General features: G+C 53.1%; 3 protein-coding genes across 3 annotated transcripts; 2 read left to right on the forward strand and 1 right to left on the reverse strand.

Moving 5' to 3' along the window:
* Nucleotides 1-886: 886 nt before the first annotated feature.
* On the forward strand, nucleotides 887-8,667 carry LTHEOB_2222 (Polyketide synthase; the record flags this gene model as incomplete). The annotated part of the gene is made up of 8 exons (XM_035511011.1): nucleotides 887-923; nucleotides 976-1,309; nucleotides 1,363-1,888; nucleotides 1,943-2,681; nucleotides 2,733-5,588; nucleotides 5,641-7,400; nucleotides 7,451-7,759; nucleotides 7,819-8,667. The coding sequence occupies 8 exons, from the start codon at nucleotides 887-889 to the stop codon at nucleotides 8,665-8,667; spliced, it is 7,410 nt and encodes a 2,469-aa protein (XP_035365162.1).
* Nucleotides 8,668-9,222: 555 nt separating this feature from the next.
* LTHEOB_2223 (C6 zinc finger domain containing protein) lies at nucleotides 9,223-10,364 on the reverse strand (the record flags this gene model as incomplete). Its single annotated transcript, XM_035511012.1, has 2 exons — nucleotides 9,223-10,059; nucleotides 10,239-10,364. 2 exons carry the CDS (start codon nucleotides 10,362-10,364, stop codon nucleotides 9,223-9,225), a joined length of 963 nt encoding a protein of 320 aa, XP_035365163.1.
* Nucleotides 10,365-14,250: 3,886 nt separating this feature from the next.
* Nucleotides 14,251-15,743, forward strand: LTHEOB_2224 (Glucanbeta-glucosidase; the record flags this gene model as incomplete). Its single annotated transcript, XM_035511013.1, has 2 exons — nucleotides 14,251-14,368; nucleotides 14,416-15,743. 2 exons carry the CDS (start codon nucleotides 14,251-14,253, stop codon nucleotides 15,741-15,743), a joined length of 1,446 nt encoding a protein of 481 aa, XP_035365164.1.
* Nucleotides 15,744-16,361: the final 618 nt, after the last annotated feature.

A 16,361-nucleotide genomic window follows, 5' to 3' on the forward strand; every position in this document is an offset into this window, starting at 1 on the left:
TTGCCACAAACTGCGTTGACCCGCTTTAGACAAAGTGGAAAATGCAATACAAGAGAAGGAAGCTTCATATCGCGCTACTGTCGCGGGATTGCGCCATACAGAGTTCCAATTCAGAGAAACGAATGCAGAAAAGCTCCGCAATGCTTCGCCGTTTCCGCGTATACAACCTATCTGGGCTTACAATAGCTTAGAATCTATAATAAGTAAATCAAGACTGCGTAACAGAATAATCTTATCGGAATATGCCTCATACAGGCAACTGCTCTAAATGTCTAATGTTGGTTAGAGGATCTGGATATATCTTTAGTATAAATGGTCCAGTTTCAGCTACTATCGCCTATCTCTTTACAACTTTGTGAACCCAACGAGGAAAACCCCATCTTACGTGAAAAACCCAACACACAACCCATCATGTCTTTGGATACAGCTTCTGATCAATGTCACCGCCATGTCCGTGCAGACCCGACGTGCCGTCTCGAAAATGGCAGCTGCGAGGATGCAGACATGCCAATCGCCATTATTGGAATGAGCTGCAGGCTTCCTGGTGATGCCACTAGTCCGGAAAGGCTGTGGAAACTTTGTGCAGAAGGTCGGAGCGCGTGGTCAGAGATACCTGACGACAGGTTCAACAAGGAGGCCTTCCATCACCCCAGCGGCAGCAAAAGGACCACAGTTTGTATTACGTTCTTCAATCAAGAGGCAGGCTAATAATTACTGGCGAAGTCCAATGTGACTGGCGGCCATTTTCTCAAAGAAGATATAGGTCTTTTTGATGCAACATTCTTCAACCTGACCCCGGAAGTTGCTGCGGTAAGAGACGACAGCATACATAGGTTGGTCCTCCGCTAATAGTGTCCATCAACAGACAATGGATCCGCAGTGCCGCATGCTACTTGAATCCGTCTACGAGGCTTTGGAGAGCGGTACGTGTGTCAACCGGCCTCAGTTCGATTTCCAAAAGTCTGACGTTTCCAGCGGGCATAACGTTGAAAAATGTGGCAGGGTCTCAGTCAGCTGTATTTGCAGGTGCCTTTTTCAAGGACTACACGGACAGTCTGATGCGTGACCCTGACACTTTCCCGCGTTCCGTCTTCATCGGCAATGGCCCTACCATGATGTCCAACCGAATCTCGCACTTCTACGACCTCTGCGGCCCCAGCATGACAGTGGATACGGCGTGCTCTACGGGGCTAGTAGCGTTGCACCAGGCGTGCCACAGCCTAAGATCTGGAGAAGCCAAGATGGCCATCATTGCTTGCGCAAATGTCATGTTCAATCCTGACATCTTCGTGCTCATGTCAAGTTTGGGGTAATGAACTCCATTCCCATCGACAGCGTAGTGCTAAGTGGTGTTTCCAACAGATTCCTGAGTCCAAACGGCAAATCATACGCCTTCGACAGCCGAGCTTCAGGATACGGCCGCGGCGAGGGGGTTGGAACCATCATCGTCAAGCGTTTGCAAGATGCCTTACAAGATGGCGACCCAATCAGGGCGGTGGTACGTCAAACCGCTCTGAACCAGGACGGAAAGACTCAAACCATCACTTCGCCCAGCCAAGACGCCCAGGAGGACCTGATACGCCGTTGCTACAAGAACGCCGGCCTCAACCCTGCTGATACTGTCTATGTCGAGGCTCACGGCACGGGGACTCAAGCCGGGGATCCTGTCGAGGCAGGTGCTTTGTACGCTGTCATGGGCAAGGACAGGCCGGCTGACCGTCCACTCTACATCGGCTCCGTTAAGACAAATGTCGGACACACGGAGACTACCAGTGCGATTGCCTCAATCATCAAGGTTGTTCTGGCGTTGGAAAAGGGATACATCCCGCCGAGCATCAATTTTGAGAAGGGTAACGAGAAGATATCTTTCGACGCCTGGAACCTCAAGGTACGCTGCTTCTACACCAGATGATTTGGACTCAGCGGTTGACATCATGAACAGGTACCCCGTGGCTTGGAGCCGTGGCCGACAAGCGGTATTAGGCGTGCCTCGATCAATAGCTTTGGCTATGGCGGCTCCAACGCCCATGCAATCATCGAAGCCTGGCAGCCAGATGCCCACGAACACACCAAAGGCCTCAACAGAGTTACGAATGGTTCTCATGGGGTAGATGTGCTGAGAAACGGTTCGAAAATGACAAACGGCACTGAGAATAAGCGCTCATCCACAGATATCCTAAGTGAACATCCAATTCCGAAGGTATCTCACGAGACTACTGATTCGTCTTCTGACGTTTCCACCAACGGTTTCGCCCTTCCCAACGGGTTGAACAGCGGACGGGAGCCAGGGTCTCGTATATTCGTCTTAAGTGCGAAGGACGAGGCCGTAGTCCAGACAATGGTCGAGAACCTGAAGGAGTTCGTGGCCCAGTCCAACTCGGACAATGGACAGCTCCTCGACCGTCTCGCCTACACGCTGAGTGAAGGTCGATCCAGGTTTCCATGGGTCGTTGCAGTCGCGAGCCGGAGCAGAGAACAGCTACTTGCCAGCCTGGATACCGCAAAGCTGATTCCTACTAGATCAACCGCACAACCAAGGCTGTGCTTCGTGTTCACAGGCCAAGGAGCGCAGTGGTATGCGATGGGAAGAGAGCTCATTGGCGTTTATACCGTCTTCACGGATACGCTATGCGAAGCGGACCAGTACTTGAGGCAGATGGGTTGTCCCTGGTCCTTGCTGGGTCAGTAGAAGGCACATGAGGCATTGCCGCTGAAGACTGACTGGAGCACAGACGAATTGACAAAGGATGAAAAGGAGAGCCGCATCGACGAGGCGGATGTGAGCCCCCCGCTCTGCACTGCTGTGCAGATTGCTCTTACCCGGCTGTTGCGCAGCTGGGGCATCAAGCCGATGGCGATAACAAGTCACTCCAACGGCGAGGTTGCGGCTGCCTATGCCGCAGGAGTACTTAGCCTGCAGGAAGCAATGTCAATTGTGCACTACGCACGAGGGCAGTTGCTTGACGCGCTGTGGACCAAGGCACACCATCGTGGCTCCATGATGGCCGTCGGCCTTGGCCGCGGAGAAGCCGAGCCCTACCTGTCCAAGCTCAGAAGTGGGAAGGTTGTTGTGGCCTGTGTCAACAGCCCCTCCAGCGTCACAGTCTCTGGGGACCAGGCTGCTATAGCTGAGTTGGAGCAACAGCTGACCGAGGAAAAGGTGTTCGCTCGAGTGCTGAACATTCGAGTTGCCTACCACTCACATCACATGAACGCTGTGGCGGCCGATTATCGAAAGGCTCTCCCCGAATCCATTGGAACGAAGCAAACCTTCAAGGACAACGTCTTGTACTCGTCGCCCGCCACGGGCGGCAGAATCACTGATGCTTCGAAGATGGGTCCCGAGCACTGGGTTCGCAACGTCCTGCAACCAGTCGAGTTCTTGGATGCATTTCGGAGCATCTGCCTCGACCCGTCGACGGGCGAGAAACAGATCGACATGGTCATCGAAATCGGGCCTCACGGAGCTTTGGCAGGACCCATCCGGCAGTGCCTCCAGCTTCCAGAGCTGAAAGACCTAGGTGTGAGCTACAGTTCATGCCTCAGCCGAAAGGAGGACGCCGTGAATAGTATGCACGCCCTCGCCGTCTCTCTGATAGCGAAGGGTTACCACGTCGATTTGAACGCCGTCAACTTCCCTCGCGCATCCGTCCAGCCCAGCATCATCCCCGACCTCCCGACATACCCCTGGAACCATCGGACCCGGCACTGGTGCGAGCCTCGCATCAACAAAGAACACAGGATGCGGAAGAAGCCGGCCCACGATCTCCTAGGCTCCACAGTTCCCGGATTGAGCCCGTCCAACCGCACATGGCGACACATAATCCGCACATCCGATCTCCCTTGGGTGCGGGACCACAGGGTGCAGTCGGATATCGTGTATCCTGGAGCGGGGATGGTTGTCATGGCCATCGAGGCTATGCGCCAGGTCAGTCAGGGCGCGGTTCGCTGCTTCAGCCTGCGCGACGTCGACATTATGGCGGCGCTGGTCATCCCAGACACGTCCGACGGCGTGGAGGTGCAGCTCCATTTCCATGAGAGCGATGGCAAAGCGCTCGGCCTCGAGGGCTGGCGGCCGTTTTCCATCTGCTCCACCGACGGCGACGGCGTTTGGACGGAGCACTGCAAGGGCCTCGTCTCGGCAGTCCTCTCTGACGGTGAGAATTGGATGGGCGTGGTGGCTCCTGGCGCCGACTACACTGTAGAGAGCAAGCCCGATGATATGTTCGAGTTTCTGCAGTCGATGGGCATCTACCACGGCCCCGTCTTCAGGAATCTGAAGAAAATCATGTCCGGCGAAGGCAGGTCTGCAACGACGTTCTCCGTGGCCGATACAGCGGCCTCGATGCCGGCCAATTTCCAGCACGAACATTTGCTGCATCCCACCACTCTGGACTCCGTCTTTGTAGCTGCTTACTCGGCTCTTCCGAGAAGCCAGAGATCTCCCGCCATGCCCCGGTCCATAAAGAGAATGTTGGTGTCGACAGACATTGGAAGCAAAGCTACAGACCTCTTCACCGCGCACACTAGGATCGGAAAGGCGGACCGTCGCGGGTTCCACGTCAACATTGCTGTTCAGAGAGAAGGCGGCGCCGGTTCAACGGTGCTCGAAATCGAGGGTCTCTTCTGCCAAGCTATCGAGGGAGCTATAGAGCAAGCGGAACAGCATAACGGATGCTTGACGATCAAGTGGGAAGAGGAACTGTCGCTGACGTCAGCCCGGGGATTGATGGAGAGGCTGAAGGCCAGTCCGGATCCCGCCGAAATAGCACACGTCCAGGAACTGAAGCAGGCGTGCTTCTACTTCTTCCATGACGCAGTCGCATCTATCGCCGACGCTGATGTGGGAGGCATGTTGTGGTATCACAAAACCTTCTTCGAGTGGATGAAGCTCCAGATATCTCAGCATCCACAGGCCGCCACATGGCTGAACGTGACCAAGGCGGAGAGGGCGAGGCTGTTCGAGAAAGTGGCATCCACGAGCGTCGACGGCGAGATGGCCTGTGTCGTCGGGCGCAACCTCAACGCCATCCTCGGCCAGAAAATTGCCCCGTTGGAGCTGATGCTCAAAGATCACCTGCTCCACCGCTACTACAAGAGCGCGCTCCGCATGGACCGGTGCTACGCCCAAGTGCGGCACCTAGTCGACTTGTTCGCGCACAAGAACCCCCGCGCTCGGGTGCTGGAAATCGGCGCCGGGACGGGCGGCTGCACGCAGATCGTGCTGGAAGCCTTGGGCGGCGGCGACACAGGAACAGCGCGGCGATTCTCGCAATATGATTTCACCGACATATCCTCTGGCTTCTTTGAACAGGCGAGGAGCAGGTTCGGCGCTTGGGGTGACGACGGCGCCATCCGGTTTCGGAAGTTCGATGTCGAGGACGACCCCGCGGACCAGGGGTTCGAGAAGGGCTCGTACGACCTCGTCGTCGCCTGCCAGGTTCTGCATGCTACGAAAAATATGGACCGGACCATGCGCCATGTTCGAAGTCTTCTGAGGCCCGGTGGAAAGCTTGTAATGGTGGAGATGACGCATGACGTCCTTGACGTACAACTGATTTTTGGAGTGCTCCCCGGATGGTGGCTGAGTACGTAGGACCGTCCCCGACGCATGATTCTGACTGACCTTGATTTATGTAGGCGAAGAGCCGGAGCGTAAGCATAGTCCATCTCTGACGGTTGATCTCTGGGACAAAGTTCTGCGGCGGACCGGCTTCAGCGGACTTGACGTGCAACTCAGAGACTGCGAAGACGACGAAAACTACGTCTTGAGCACTCTCATGGCAACCGCACTGCCAGACAATGCGCCAGCCCAGTTCCCGGAAATTCTCATTACTTTTTGCCAGGAAAACGCTCCGCCTCAAGCGTGGTTGCATAAGCTCCAGGGCACGATCAAGGCGACCGCATACATCGAGCCAGCCATTGACAGTCTAGATGTTGCGCAGCCAGAGGGCAAGATTTGCGTATTTGTGGACAGTCCAGACCTATCAGTCCTTCTGCAACCTTCTGAAGACGTTTTTGCACAAGTGAAGCGGCTCGCGACCAAAGCCAAAGGGCTGTTGTGGGTGTCTCGTGGAGGAGCAATCGAATGCTCAAACCCCATGTCAGCATTGGCCACGGGTTTTCTACGCACGTTGAGGTGTGAGGACCGCGGCAAGCAGTACATCTCCCTCGACCTCGAACACAGTCAGCACATGTGGTCTGAGCAAGATGCCAGCGCCATCACGACGGTTCTGAGAGAGGCTTTCGACCCCTCGTGCAATCCAAGCTCCATCGACTTTGAATATGCCGCCAGAGGAGACTCAATCTTGATCCCCAGAGTATGCCGCGACCAGACCGAGACCGAAGCACTATCCCACGACTCTGCGGAGCTGCAGCCCTTTTACCAGCCCGGCCGCGAACTCCGCCTGACCTCCGGTACGCTCGACAGTCTCGTGTTCTGCGACGACCCAGACGCAGAGAAGCCGCTGCTCGGCAACTTTGTCGAAATCGAGCCGCGTGCGTTCGGTGTCAATGCGCGAGACGTCATCATGGCGACCACCGGCCAGCCGGAGCAGCAGCACAGTGCCATGGGATTCGAATGCAGCGGCGTCATCTCGAGGCTTGGACCGGACGTACCGACAGGCGACCTCTCGGTCGGCGATCGGGTGTGTGCGCTGCTGCGAGGCCACCGCTGGGCGAACCGCGTGCGCGTCCACTGGACGGGCGTCGCGAGGATCCCCGATGCCATGACCTTCGAGGTCGCCGCCGCCGTGCCGCTCGCGTTCGTCACCGCGTACCATGCCGTCAACACGCTGGCTGGACTGCGGCAGGGTGAGAAGGTGCTGATTCATTGCGCCGCTGGAGACGTGGGCCAGGCTGCCGTCATGATGGCGAAGCTGGTTCGCGCGGAAGTCTTTGCCACGGTTGCGTCCGGTCAGGAGCGTGAGGTCGTCGAGAGGGTGTACGGTATTCCTCGAGACCACGTCCTCTCGAGGAGTGACTCCTCGTTTGCGCCGGCCATTATGGAAATGACCGGTGGAAAGGGCGTTGACGTCATTCTCAACTCCCTCACTGGGCAGTTGCTCCACGAGACGTGGAGCTGCATCGCCCCTCTTGGCCGGTTTGTCGAGATTGGCACGCAGGATTCTGAGCGGAATAACAGGCTTCAGATGTCTGCGTTCACCCGAGCGACATCCTTTTTCGCTGTCGACTCGATCATGCTCAGTGAGCTCAGAGGCGATGTTGTTTCCCATGCCTTGACCGCTGTGGTGGATGGTTTCCAAAAGGGAAGCATGAGGCCCATTGCACCCATAACGGCGTTCCCAATGTCTGAGTTAGATACAGCTTTGAGGACGATGCAAGCCGGGAACCACCTGGGCAAGCTCGTCGTTGTGCCCCTTGCAAATGACCTAGTTAAGGTACGGACAATTTCCGCTCGATGATTACGCAATACTGACAAAGTTGGCAGGCGCGAAAACGAACTCTCCGGCTTTCGTCTCAAGCAACCTATGCAGTCGCCGGCGGCGCAGGCGGTCTTGGGAGATGCATCGTCCGCAGGTTAGTAGAACGGGGGGCGAAGAACATCCTTGTGTTGTCAAGACATGCCGAGTCGCACGCCAACGTTTCTTTCTTGGATGAGATGCGTTCGATGGGAACGAACATGCTGGCGCTGAACGTCGATATATCCAACGCCCAAAGTCTGGCAGAAGCTATTGACACTGCCTCAAAAACGATGCCGCCAGTCAAGGGTGTTATTCAAGGAGCCATGGTTCTCCAGGTATGCTTTTGATTTGCGGCGACCAAGCAATATCCTTGCTAATTAGCACCGTGTATCAGGACTCGATTGTCGAACACATGTCCCACCAGGACTTCATCACCGCCATCCGGCCAAAGGTCCAAGGCACGTGGAACCTGCATCATCAGTTTGCGTCCTCAAAACTGGACTTCTTCATCATACTGTCGTCCCTCACCGGCGAGGCCGGCAACTCGAGCCAGGCCAATTACGCATCCGCCAGCACATTTCAGGACGCGTTGGCAAGGCACCGCGCTTCCAATGGCCTCGCTGCCGTGTCTCTCGATCTCGGCATGGTCCGCTCAGTCGGCTACGTGGCCGAGACGGAGGGTCTAGTCGAGCGGTTCCAGCGGCAGGGGTACAGCCTCGTGCAGCAGGATGACTTGCTTGCCCTGATCGAGAACGCCATCCTGAACCCCGTCCGCGAGAGCAGCTCGTGCCAAGTCCTCATCGGCGTCTCGACCGACGACGGTAGCGATGATGCTTTTCCTTGGAAACTGGACCCTCGCTTTAAAGGCCTGACGCAACTTGTCGCCAGCACGGGAGGCCAGGCCAGCGGCGGCGCCAGTGGAGATGATCTCAATTTGGCTGACACGCTCAGGGACAAGAAGGCGTCCTGGGAAGCCGTGGTGGAAGCTGTCTGCAATTCCATCGTTGTCAAGCTTTCCCGCATGTTCGGGACCCCGCCGGACCAGGTCGACAAGGCTGCTTCCATGGCACAGTACGGCGTTGACTCTCTTGTTGCGGTCGAATTGCGCAATTGGTTCTCGACCGTGGCACAGAGCGAGATATCGATTTTTGATATCTTGCAAAGCAAATCATTAGTCGCTCTGGCAAATACAGCGTGCTTGAAGAGTAGGTTGATTGGGGACGAGATTAAGAGTTGTAGATAGTGTAGTTGGCACGGTATGGTAACGTGGAAGAATTATGGGAAGGTGATGAATGGTAGTTCGGTCCAACTTGTTGGTTTGTCGTATAAAGTGCTCTTTCTTGGGATGATCTGGAAGCATCGTGATAGTGATGAAACATAAATAACGATTCATGGTATCTTATCTGAGATAATATTACCTGCTAGTTGCTTTACTGGGCTTCAACGATATCATGGACATTAAATACATTGTAAACCTTCCTAATAATAATATTTGCGCTTCTATACTTCTACGTATTTAGGTCTGACTAAAAGTGTGAAAGACGGCATGTACAAGAAAGAATACGGGAAGGCCTTGAATCTTGGTGGTTTCAATCAATCCAACCGATCCACCCTTCCAGAGACGGGCTAGGAAAGACCGGAACAGATGTGGTGCAAAGAAGTTCTTGGCCTGAGCGTCTGACTTTCCCCATCTCCCCACCTCATGCCACTGCGCCGTAACACAAACAGATTATAAAAAGAGGTGTAAAAAGTAAAAGCAGAGGTATACATATTTAGTACTACTCGGCGCCGAGTTTGCTTAAGTTACGTACAGGTCCTCGGGAATAAGCCGAACTCTCGCCTGGAGCCTGTCAACGAGGAGACGGAGTTTAGCCTCAGCCTGCTGCAGGCGTGGCTGCTGCGCTAACGATGCGGAACGCCTTACGCCAGCCAGCAGGCTGCCGAGACTGCGTAGCTGCAGCGAGAGGATAACACAGACCAAAGAACCCCACTCGGAAGCGTCGGTTTCGTAGCACCCCAGGAACAACGACTCGGTCGGCGGATAGGGAAAATAATCGGGAGTCGGCGGCGAGGAAGACGTCAATGTCATGGAGGATGAGTCGGCTTGCAGATACGATAGCACGATACGCTCACACAGGCGGACCAGCTTATCGCACACGCGCGTCAGCAGCACCAGGTGCTCGGAGCGGGAGTGGCAACTGCTGCAGTGCAGTACCCGTAGTGCGCGCTTAAGGAACAGCTTGTGCGACGCCAAGGCGGCGTCGAGCGTGGGGCGTGCCGGGGTGTCAAGCTCCTCGAGCAGCTCAACCAATGTGGCCAGGCAGCCGCAAACGGGGCTGCTTATGGCCACCGATGGCAGCAGCGCCGATGCAAGCATTTCCGGGCTAGTAGAGGGGCCAAGCGCGTCTCGCTGAGTGGGCGAGCTGGCGAGCAGCAGGTCGGGGAGGAAGTCGTTACCGAAGAGCAGATCGAGGCTCTCGGAATCAGGGACCGTGGATGGGAACCCGAATAGCGGTGAAGTGTAAGTTGATGGTGTTAGTATTATGCTTGACCCGGTTGTTGTGGGAGTTACGGCGTCGCTGATAACGGCTTCTAGGACACTCTGCTGCGTTTGCTGCTCTGCTTCGTGCTGGTCCTGTTGTTTCTGGCGTGAGGCGGCTCGCTTGCAGCGTTTAGAGTCTGCCACAGCGGAATACACACAGGCGGTACTGAGTTTCTTGCACCGAGTGCATCCGGTCCGATTGCCACTGCACTTAAGCTTCTCCAACTGTCAGTATTTTCTCCAGGTACAACCCCCATCAGCGGCCAACGAACCTTCTTGGCCCTGCACGTGTCGCAGGCTGTCCGCTCGACGGCCACATCGCCATTCAGGAATCCTTCCGTCCGATCAATGAATTCGATGTGCTTGCTGCCGCGGTCGTAGTGCAGAGTGCCGAACATGTTTGCTGTTGTTACTCCATCTCTCCCGCGTTCACCGCCTATTATACTCTCGTCCTCTTGTGTCCTGACCCGCGCTTTGCCGCAGAGCCTCAGTAAAAGGCTTAAATGTAGTGCGACCGTCCAGGATGCGATTTCTGTAAGTTATCACCGGGTAAAGTGATCTTTTTCACCAGGTATAAATTGTACGCCCCTTGATTTCTGAACAGCAACACTGATACGATGGACGATTTCCATTTAGGTAGAGGATCGGTAATAGAACTATATTACGTAGTGACATAAAATAAATCAGGAAATTAGGAGACGAGCTATACGACAGCTAATACGTTGCTTGGCCTAGAGCCGCATGCTTATGAGGTGTCTTGCCAATGCACAACGAAGCATGGAGCGGGAAATCTACACGCAGCGCTGGAGACGAAAAAATAATTAAGCTATGAGGTAAAATGATTAAGTTATGCAGTCAGCAAAGGTGGCTTGCATCATACTTTGGTCCTGGTGCAACGACCAAGACTCTCCTGATTGCTGCAACACTACCTAGTGGACGGCCTATGTTCTCGGACAGAAGCTCACCGGATTAATGGGCTGTTGCCCGTTTGCCATAGAAGAGAGCATCGCTGTCGAAATGCCATTTTCATGACATGCGTCATTGCTGGAAAGGGCGTCCGCTCTTCGAACTCTCCTATTCAGGCTGGTTGCAAGCATGTGCAGCAGTATGTATCATACCCCCAATGAAGCTTCAATTTGACTATGAATCAACAGCTGGTTATGAAACTCGCGTCATCATGAGCAATATCATTGTCAAACCAATCACGACAACACTGCATCGGCTGGCCGAAGTCTAGAGCGAGCTGGAAGACATTGCAGCCAACCCTAGTGAAGTCTCTTCAAGCGGACTGCAGCATTTCTTCCGGCAGATTACATTCTCCCGCCACCGCGTACGTCGGCCACATTCTTGAATTGGTAAGTTTCCGAACCAATGCCATTGCAGTTCAATGCATTGTTCTCGCAATGCGGCCACTGATGGTGTGGCTTTTAATGCACACCACATTGCCTGCTACCATTGAGCCTCAAAAGCTGGCTGGTCCTATCGCTGCATGAAGTCGGCCATAGCAATCAGTCATGCCCATGACCCTAGCCCAACAAGACATGCCTGGTGATTTGTCCATTTTCCCTAAGTGTGTCTCATAGCTCAAGGCTCCGTCCTAGAAACTTTCCTGCCTTTCTATCTATAGGATTAATTCTCATCGGTAATGCTGCTGTCTATCTCTAGTTCCATTAGATAGACGCATGTTCCAATAGCGAGGTGGCTCCCTACCGTCAACCTCGGACTGGAAGAAATGCCGAGGAAGAAGAATGTGGCCGCTCATCTCGGCCCAAATTTGACTTTTCTTTTACGCAGACACGGGTGGTCTATGCCCACCGAGCCATGCTTTGACATGCTTGAGAATCAGATGGTGCAAGGCCACGATGTCGACGCTGCAAAGATTGCCGGCTGCCTCGAACAGCAAGGCTTCGTTCCTTTGTGGGACTAGACTCACAGCGTTGGACCCACTCTGGCCAATCCGGACCACATGCTGGAACTGACGAGCGGCTGGAAGCGGGAAATGTTTGCCACCCTCTCTGTTTAAGGACTGTTCACTTGTTGAGCCAAGGAGCCCAGAACACTCGGCGCGAGATTTGTGACCAGCAACACAGTGGATAGCAGGACTAAATGTCTGTCTGAATAATTATCAAGTTGCCTCTGTATGCTTTGCATAGATTACCCAAAGTGGCAGAATTATGGCCAATCAGACATGGCCCTTGATGAAAGCATCGAATCCTTCCGCTATGCGTGCTATAACCCTTGTTAAGGCCACCAACGTTGATGCGGATGCGCCTGTTCTCGAGCAAATGGCCCCACCGAGAAGGAATGACAGACCTTCACGTTGACGCCGCGGGCCCGATGCCGGTCTGGAACTTCGCCCGTTGCGATGGCGTCTGTGGCGCTATCCTCGTCATTGGTGGCGTCAGTGACGTCGTCCTTGGTAGTACGAGAGCATGTTGGCAGCAGCGCCACCGAGGCCCGGGTATTGTACGCGGTATGGACGAATGTGAAATCACACATTTTCCCGGCATCGAAGGCACTTTCTCAAGGCCGGGGCTCATTTATTTATAGCTTTTCAATTTGTTGTAATTTGACTATCGAAATCGTAGCTAAAATCAGAGTAAACAATTTCAGACATGTTGCCTTCTCTTCTGCTATTAGCCGAGTTTCCAGAGAAATACTACCATCCCGTAAATTATGTTTTCGATACAGACCGTGGGGGTACTGTTTCGTTTTCCAGCTGAAGTACTTCGTTCCCAAGCCAGGCAGTTTTGCACTTCCCGCAATATTACATCAGATACAGAAACGTCATTGTAGTCATGGTCATTTTGATTGTAGTTTCGACAATGCTGTATTTATTTCTAGACCATTTGTCGAGTAACCGAGTTGCAGAATGACTATAGAAAGAGGTTTCACACATCAATGCCGTACAGCTGGTCCGGTTGCAGCGGCGGCGGGGCGTCCTGCCGCACCAACCTTAGCGTTGGGCTCGCGTGCCGCGCCCAGGAGGGTAGCGGCAGAATATTAAGCGCGCGGACGAATTTGGCGTGAGCCCAGCATCCAATTGAACATATTCTATCTTTGATGAACCACGCTGAAAATCAAAAAGGACTTCCGAGCGAGTGGACAGCAACATCGACCATTCCTTCGAGGCGGCATCACCAAGCAGGACCAAAACTTGGCAATGTCTCTTCCAAGTCGAATCTTCTCTGCGCCGCCTACCCAACCAAGACAGGTGTGATCCACTGTAATATCAAGCCCTATGCTCTCTTCATCGCAGCACATGCATGCGCCAAGCAGCCAGCTTACAAAGCTCCGCAACTTCAGTCTAAGCAGATCCTTCGGAGATTCCAGGCCTGCCCTACAGGCAAGGACCGTCATATTCTGGGCACCCGAGCCACTGCCAGCTGTCTCAGAGCACGGCAATGGCACATGGTGCAGAGCCTAGAAGTTTGCATTTTCTGGTTGTTGGCGCATTATCGCACGGAAGCGGGTCGGAGCCCCACTTATTATCCGTCTGGTACGCTAGTTTCTACAGTATGCGCACAAATCCTATCCGTCAGGGCGATCTGACCCGCAGCCTTAGCGGGACGTGCCGTGATCTTTTTGGACTTCAAGGAGTGCTGCTTGCGGTGAGCTGTGGGTGTGGCTTAGCACAGAAACTTTAAATCCGTAGCATAACATTGCGGAACATGTGGCATGAATTGATAACGCTCAGGCCCCTTAACATCAACTCTCACATCATGCGTGAACATAACTCTTATTGTCACTACTGGATGATGCTCTGTTATTGTTATTGTTGTTGTTACGATAGCCTCCATTTCTGCGATAGAGACGGTGACAGCTCTGGTAAAGCTTTTCCTCACACCGCTCGCCTGAGTCGCGCGGGAACACATATCGCCATCACGGCCTCTACCGCTAACGAATCATCCAGTAAGGCCCACTTATCTGCTGTCAAAACGGTATCACAGCCGTCGGCCGCTTCAGGTTCTCTCGTCTCGGCCACACTATCATCCTTCTTTGCATCCTTTCCACATGCAAATAATGGGATGGAAGTTTCCATGTGAAAGGAATTTAGCTATACCCCGCGTATCATTCCAAGGACCACGCATTCCACAGGAGCATTGAACAAGAGCCCTAATGCTTCCCCGCACACCGCTATACCTGATGGGTCCAGAATGAATTTCTTGTCGGCGCTCAAGAAATACCGCAGTGAAGAAGATAAAAGGCACTTTCATCCTAGTGTAGAATTCTATCACTCAAGCAACTGAATTCACATTCATCGTACAATCTTCTACTGCCGTTATGGGTCAAGGTGGCTATCTTACTTTGGTCAATGGGACGCAGTACACATGGAGACAGACCTCGAATCAAGCCACTTATCAGGTTGAGACATCGGGTACCCCAGAGACAGTTGCACCAGGTAAAATGAAGCCCTTCATTTCAGAGCTAGCACTAACTGCAGAAAAGGTCAAACATCACAGATTTACATCGAGTTCCATCAGGCTTTCTGGATCACTCGCTCCGACTCTGTATTGAGTCGCTTCTACAACATCGATGGCACAAACAACTGTTCCTTTCAAATTCTGGTCAAGGACCACCCATCTTCAATTCGCGTGACCTTCAATGGTTTCTCCACACCCGGCATCCCGAGCGGAACCGAAGTTGATCTTGGCTGGGTCCACGATGGGTCCACCCGTTTCATCTTGTCTGGAGCCGAGGGCTGTTTCTCCTCAAACCATGGAAGCATCGATTGGATGAAAGACAATTTGAACAAGCTAGGGTCTCGCCATCTATACCAGATCTGCATGCCAGGCACCCACGACGCTGGCATGTCCTCCCGGTCCCTGTCAACCACCATCATCTCCGCGCTCTCCCCCGTGACAGCCAACATCATGGATTCAGCGCTGCTTTGTCAATCAAAGAACATCTACGGCCAATTGGCTGATGGGTCACGCTACCTGGACATTCGTCCAGTCATCTCATGCGGGTCATTCTGGACTGGACACTACACCAAAGTTGAGGGTCTCTGGCTCGGAGGCGTCGGACAAAAGATTTCGAGCGTTGTTGATGATGTCAACAACTTCACTGCTGCGCACAAGGAGCTCGTTATTGTCAATCTCTCGCACGCGATGAACACGGACGTAGGTATCACCAGCTACCGTGATCTCGAACAGGGAGAGTGGGACCTGCTGTTCAAGGAATTCAGCCGTGTCCAGGACCGCTACATCGCCAAAACAGCTAATGATGCCGCGAATCTCACCTCGAATACTTTGAATGACTTCATTGGATCTGGTAAGGCAGCTGTCATCATCGTTGTTGACGCCAACATCAAATTGGGAAGTTTCGAGCATCAAGGCTTCTTTACTACGAACGAAGTTAGCGTGCAAGATGAGTATTCGAACACCGATGATGCAGTCATGATGATCAACGGTCAGTTAGGAAAGCTGGATAAGCTTTTATCTTCATTCAGCCCCAAGCTTTTCTTGTTGTCGTGGACGCTGACGCCGCAGATGACTAATTTTGGGTGGGGTGCGGTGGCCAACGAGCTTGTGAAAAGGACGCCACTCGGCTTGTTTTGGAATGGCCCCTCATCTAAGGCTTCAGTCAAGGACATGGCGTACTCTGCAAACAAGTCACTTTTCACCGACTGTCTGCCACACTGCCATCCAGCCAACCTACCCAACATCTTGTACGTAGACTTTCTGGAGGGAAGCGATTATGCTGCACTGGCCATGGCTATTAATGATCTTTGCTTCCCTCCCATGCAGTCAAAGCTCACTCAGCCGAAGCTCTAAGGATGGAGGTTAACGCGATTTTTTCGTGAATTTTAGCGTTCTTAATTTTCAAAACCTCCATTCTTAATTACTACTAATGTCTTTCATTATTACCGGGTACCTTCATAGCAGCTTACATCTGTCAATGTTAACGTCGTTCCTTCAACCATATAATATACAATGTAGCCCTAGTTACTAAATTGTTCTTAAACCGTCCGCATGATGGTGGCTGTTAGAGATCACCGATGCCTTGTCTAAAGTTACACAACCCGCATTACCCCGACCGTTACACCCCCCAGAACTCCGCCCTAATGAAGGTTTTACAAGATCCATCGCTCTATATACCTTTCGTCCGCGCCAGAAGAGGGGGGCTACGATATCGAAAATTACAAACCTTACAATATCTCACCAGGGGACACGATAAGGCGTCAAGCACCTAATATCTAGCGAAATTCAGAAACCACGAATGTTCCTTAATCCATATAGGGTCTTAAGATAATATATAGACTAAGCGTACCTGCGTAGTAGCCGAGCTTTATTACTTTTATAATATTCCAACTTGTTGTACGTGCACTGTCGAAAATCCAGCTAAGATTAAATTAAAAAATTCCAGCAATGCTACCTTTTTCTTCTAATATC

Source organism: Lasiodiplodia theobromae (genome assembly GCF_012971845.1).
Source record: "Lasiodiplodia theobromae strain AM2As chromosome Unknown scaffold_5, whole genome shotgun sequence".
NCBI classification, from domain to species: Eukaryota; Fungi; Ascomycota; class Dothideomycetes; order Botryosphaeriales; family Botryosphaeriaceae; genus Lasiodiplodia; species Lasiodiplodia theobromae.